This window comes from Macadamia integrifolia, chromosome 1, assembly GCF_013358625.1.
Source record: "Macadamia integrifolia cultivar HAES 741 chromosome 1, SCU_Mint_v3, whole genome shotgun sequence".
Taxonomy (NCBI): Eukaryota; Viridiplantae; Streptophyta; class Magnoliopsida; order Proteales; family Proteaceae; genus Macadamia; species Macadamia integrifolia.
This window is the reverse complement of record NC_056557.1, coordinates 26,583,960-26,589,702: the sequence shown is the minus strand read 5'-3', so window position 1 is coordinate 26,589,702 and position 5,743 is coordinate 26,583,960. Positions and strand designations below refer to the sequence as shown.

Below are 5,743 nucleotides of genomic sequence, written 5' to 3'. Positions count from 1 at the left end.
AGACTCAGGTTGAGTCGAACCACTATAAATCTTGGGTGTTGTGTGATTGTAATTCTTTTACTCATTCCGCAACTTTTAATTTACAATCGTATTTGGGGAACCTTTAATCGAAAAGATTTAAATTTCACTAGTATAACCTATTCACCCCCTCTAGGTTATTTAAATCTCCGCTTTTTTTACCGATATTTTGACTTAATCATTGAATTAAAAAAATGAATTAATTCGAATAATTCTCGAATCCAAATTAAATAACTATGGCCCTGCCTTGCAGGGAGAAGATGACCCAGTGAGCCAGTAGCAGAAACAACTAGAAAAGTTGGGAAGCATCGTATGTCAAGTTGGGATCTTTTTTTTTTTTTTTTTTGTTGCTAGGTCATATTTGCTCCCAATGAATATGGGTGTATGGTGGATCTTCCCACTCATGGTCCTCTCTTTACCTGGAATAATAAGAGACGGGGTGCAACCAATATTCGCATCAAACTTGATCGGGCCCTAGCAAATCAGTCATGGCGGTCTTCTTTTCCTGATGCAGCAATTTACATACGGTCTTCAACAAACTCGGATCATTGCCCATTAATTATTTATTCTGAGGGGGGTAGATTCAAAGGCCATCGCCCTTTCAGGTTCGAGTCTATGTGGTTCCGCCACCCTGATTGCAAACCAACTGCCATATCTGCTTGGTCTTCTCCTATCAGTAATACAGAGAATCCTCCTCTATTCCAAAAAATGGAAAAATGTATACCAGTTTTCAGGAAATGGAATAAAGAGGTCTTTGGACATGTACAGACCAAAATCAAGAAACTAGAAGAGGAATTGGTCTTGATTCAAAGTGGTCCTATCACTAATGACAACCAAGTAAAGGAACATGATCTCTCAGCTACCCTTAACGAGGAATTGAAAAGGGAAGAGGAACTATGGCGCCAAAAGTCAAGGAATCAATGGCTACAACAAGGAGACAGGAATACAAGTTTCTTCCATTTATCTACCATCCAGCGACGAGGAAGCAACCGAATTCTTCGATTAAAGACAGAGAATGATGCTTGGACCCAATCAGATGATGAAATTTATCAGGTTATAAATGAGTATTACACTCAAATCTTTCATTCTGAAGGGGTTGATCAAGATGCCTTATCTTTTGTTCTGAATACCATTCAGCCTAAGGTAACAGAAGAAATGAATGTTCGGTTGTGTGCTGTCCCTACTATGGAGGAAGTTGCATTGGCACTTAAGGCGATGGGCCCCCTCAAAGCTCCTGGTCCAGATGGTCTGCCACCTGCTTTCTTTCAAAGGTTCTGGGATTTTACCAAGGAAGATGTGTACTCATTCGCTTGTAATTTCTTTCATACTGGATCACTTCCTTTACATTGCAATGATACTCTTCTATGCCTTATTCCTAAATGTACTAATCCTGAGACTGCAGATCAGTATAGACCCATTAGTCTATGTGCGGTGGTGGTCAAGATAGTCACAAAGATTATGGCATCCAGGCTAAAAGATGTTATGGAAATTTTAGTCTCAACCGCCCAATCAGCTTTTATACCAGGGCGTTCTATCTCAGACAACATCTACACTGCACATGAAGTTTTTAATTATATCAATAAAAAAAAGAAAGGCAAGCAGATGTTTCTTGCCTTGAAGCTGGACATGAAGAAGGCGTATGACAGGGTGGAATGGGAGTTTCTTGAAAAGGTTCTCCTCCAATATGGCTTTTCCTCTCATTGGGTTACTATGGTTATGTCTTGTCTACGTACGGTCACCTATAAGCTCTTGATTAATGGGGCAGTGCGAGGAACAATTATTCCAACTAGACGTATTCGCCAGGGAGATCCTCTCTCCCCAGCACTCTTCATCTTATGCTCTCAAGCTCTCAGCAGTGTGATCTCTTTGTCTCAAAGATCTGGTCTTCTAAGAGGTATTCGAGTCCGCAATCGGTCAGTTCCAATAACACATCTACTTTTTGCTGATGATTGTTTACTTTTCTCTCAAATGAAATTGGATGAGGTTTGCCATTTGAAACAATGCCTAGAGACCTACTGTAAGGCAAGTGGCCAAGCAATTAACTTGAAAAAGTCATCTCTCTCATTCAGCCCAAATGTACATGTACACTTTAGGCGTTGGTTCTCTCGAATACTGAAAATCCCTTTTGGGAAGGGCCCTAATAAATACTTAGGCTTACCAACCTCTTTTGGTTTGTCTAAATCCGCCCTTTTTCAAGATATTATTGAAAAATCTAACCAATGCCTCAGTGGTTGGAAGACCCGTCTCCTCTCACATGCAGGAAAGGAAGTGATGCTTAAATCAGTAGCATTCTCTCTTGCTAACTATGCAGCTTCACATTTTAAGCTACCGATCACCCATCACAACCACCTTAAAAAGGCAGCTACTAAATTTTATTGGGGTGATGGTTCTGATAAGAACAAGATTCATTGGATTTCGTGGCTTCGATTGTGTCACTCCAAAGAGAGAGGAGGATTGGGTTTTCGTGATCCCACACTTCACAACAAAGCTTTATTAGTGAAAGTGGCATGGAGGCTTTGGTATGAACCTGATACAGCATGGGCGAAATTCATGAAGTCAATTTACTTTCCAAATTGTGAGTTCTTGAATGCAAAGTTGGGTACTAACCCATCTTGGGCTTGGAGGAGCATAGTGGTGGGCAGAGAGGTTTTAAGATCCGGTTTAATATGGCGGATTGGTACGGGAGAGAACATACATATCTGGAAGGATAATTGGTTACCCTCTTTGCCAGGTTATAAATTACATCATCCGCCATTAGAGGACTGCCCCTTTACTCATGTTTCTGAGTTCATTGATCCTCAAAGCCGCTGCTGGAATAGGACACTGATCGACAGGTATATACATCATTCTGAAAGACCCGCTATTTACCAAATCCAAATAAGCTTATTTGAGACTCAGGACAAACAGGTTTGGGGACCAACAAAACAAGGTCTTTTCACAGTGAAGAGTGCATATCATTTTCTCTGTAACATGTGGACAGAGAAGAAGTTGGAGCGGCCATCCTCATCAACCAGTCATCGATGGCGGGAGGTTCCAACAGATGTTTGGAAGGCCATTTGGAGTTGCAACACCTTACCAAAGGTTAAGAATTTTCTATGGAGAGCTTGTGCAAATGGCCTAGCTTCAGCCTCGGCCTTGACCCACAGACATATACATGTGGATCCGATTTGCCATAGATGTGGGGAGGTGTCAGAATCGATATCACATATAATCCTCTATTGCCCTTTTGCACGGGCGGTCTGGCATGGTAGCAGCGTAACATATGTGGTTCCAGCAGATAACAATGATCCTCTTTACAAATGGATTCAAGGTTGGGCAGCACTCAAGTCATATGGAAAGAAGGTTGCAAGAGAGGTGGTCTCACAATGTACTTTCATTGCATGGCATATTTGGAAGGCTCGAAATGACTACATTTTTGCAACGAAGGTCTGGTCACCAATGGAGGTCGTTGCTGCCGCACATAGGGCTTGGTCTGAATATATTTCAACCCCCAAAGACCAGCAAGAACTTCACATATCTCCACCTGTCTTGAGGGCTTCGGTCTTGGCATCCCCACCACCAAATTTCCACAGGTTACGCTGTGATGCTTCTCTCAATCTTTCCGGAGAGCGAGGAGGTATTGGATTTCTCTTATGCGACTGGCTGGGACATCCTAAGGTGGCCGTTTCGAACCCTGTTAAATTCTCCACTATTCTGGTTGGTGAAGCTATTGCAATCAGGGAAGGTCTTATGGAGGCAATCTCGGAAGGAGTTCACAAATTGCATGTGGAGAGCGACAATCAACAGCTGATTTCTTATTTGCAGGACTTTTCTCAAAGCCCAGATATTGCAGTATGGCCAATTATTGAGGATATTGGCTACCTCTGCTCTTTCTTTGATGATTGTCTTTTTTTTGGTATTCCAAGGGAGGTTAACGTTATAGCCGATACCCTTGCTAGGAGGGCCCAGTCCGTTACGGATAGGACTGTTTGGCCTATTTTCGATCCTTGTTTGTCTACGCCTGTGGTTCTAGACAACTTGAGTGTAATCCGTTCTTCTCAATAGATTCACTTTTTACCAAAAAAAAAGAATATGGGTGTATGGTATCAATGAATGAGACTTATTAGTTCCAATCCCACAAATGGGATTACTCCCAACCACCAATACGATTACCAACCCAGAATTAATTCTGAGCCAAATCCAGTTCCAACCCAAAACTTCAGGGGAAGAGGTGTTACACCCGTGCCTTGACCCGGTCTAATTTGAACTGTTGTAATAGGTCTCGGATCAGAGGCGAAAAGTAGCACAACGTTTGGGCTCGTGGCTGCCCATTACAGAAGGAGGAGAGATGACCACACATGCTCATGTGTTGTTTGCAAATACAATTGGAGGGGACTCAGACCTTCCAATCCCAGATGGTAAGTGACACAACACCCCACACCTGAATCCCAGCACGCACCAAAACTGTTAGGAGACCATAAATACAGCCTAAGGCAGCTACTTATGCGAGACCAGCTGGTGGACAACAAGCAGTCAAGACAGTTTGTCAAGATAGCAAACTGTCTTGACCACTAGAAATATGCCAGCGGAAACAACCTGGGCCTGTTTTCGCTGACCGTTTGCACTGGCTATTTAGACTGCTGGTTGGGTTTCGATGCCCGTGGGTCCCACCACCCGCATCGTGGACAACCCTGGATGATTCCAATTGTTTTTCCATACCTTCCTCATGACATGTGCACCTTAGGACCAAAGGAGTCTGGTCCACGTGCCCCAAATGTTAGATTAACCTACTTGGATCGGACTAAGGTCAGCCAAATAGGCCCTAAGGCCTAACTTACTATATAAGTGGAAATGAGGAACTATTCCTCATTTCTCACTTGTACAAGAACGTGGGAGAGGGAAAGGAGAGAAGAGAAAGGAAGAGAAAGGAGGGGGAAGAAGAAGGAGGGAGGTTTTGGGCTCTCATTTGCTCCCGGCTACGCGCATCCTTATCGAAATCCTTGTTGGAGGTAAGTGCTACCTCTCCTACGCTCTCTCTCTTCATTTTGAGCTAGGGAAAGCTAGGTATAGGTGGAATCTTGGCTCATATACCTTCTAGAGCTCGGGGATTATGTTTTTCACCTCCCCGGTGCCATTGCCGAGCTCAAACCCAGTCTGGTGAGCTCCGGTAACAAGATTGACCAAATGACCATCTAGGGTTTCAATCGTTCGATCGACGTATATCCCAAATGGCTCGATGGAATTAGGATTTCAGTGGCTTGAAACGATGCTAGGAACATCCCCCACAAACTCCATGGAGTAAATCCTAGTGCTCGGGCCCGAGTCAAAAAGCCCCAAATCTCACAAACAATTTCTGTACTTCTAACGGAAACAAGCCACCAGAAACACTGGGTCTATTTTCAGTGACTGTTTCTGGTGACCATTTGAGCCTTAGGAGCTCTCTGTTATAACCATTGGAAGCAACACTGATATTTCTGATGGACAATGACTGTTTCCAGTGGTAGTACTGTCACTGTGGGACTTTGTCTGTGCCCTTTGGGGGTAACCCCTGTGGGACCCTTCTGATGTTTCCAGCACGTAATAACACTCTCCTACACATGTGTCTAGGACAGAGACTCGCACGTGCCCCGAGGCTGATAGTGAATTGAACGATCGGTGGCCATACTTGAATCCCAATCTATACAAGCATAATCAAGGTGAGGGATTGTTGACTTTCATTTTGGGAATGTTTAATCATTTTATAACT

The 5,743-nt window shown here is 43.4% G+C and overlaps 1 protein-coding gene across 1 annotated transcript; it reads left to right on the top strand.

Moving 5' to 3' along the window:
* Positions 1-633: 633 nt before the first annotated feature.
* LOC122072803 lies at positions 634-4,062 on the top strand. The gene has a single exon (XM_042637217.1). It carries the CDS (start codon positions 634-636, stop codon positions 4,060-4,062), a length of 3,429 nt encoding a protein of 1,142 aa, XP_042493151.1.
* The last annotated feature ends 1,681 nt before the right edge of the window (positions 4,063-5,743 follow it).

Coding starts and splice junctions, on each gene's coding strand:
- LOC122072803 (XM_042637217.1), top strand. CDS start 634: ATGTGGTTCCGCCACCCTGATTGCAAACCAACTGCCATATCTGCTTGG.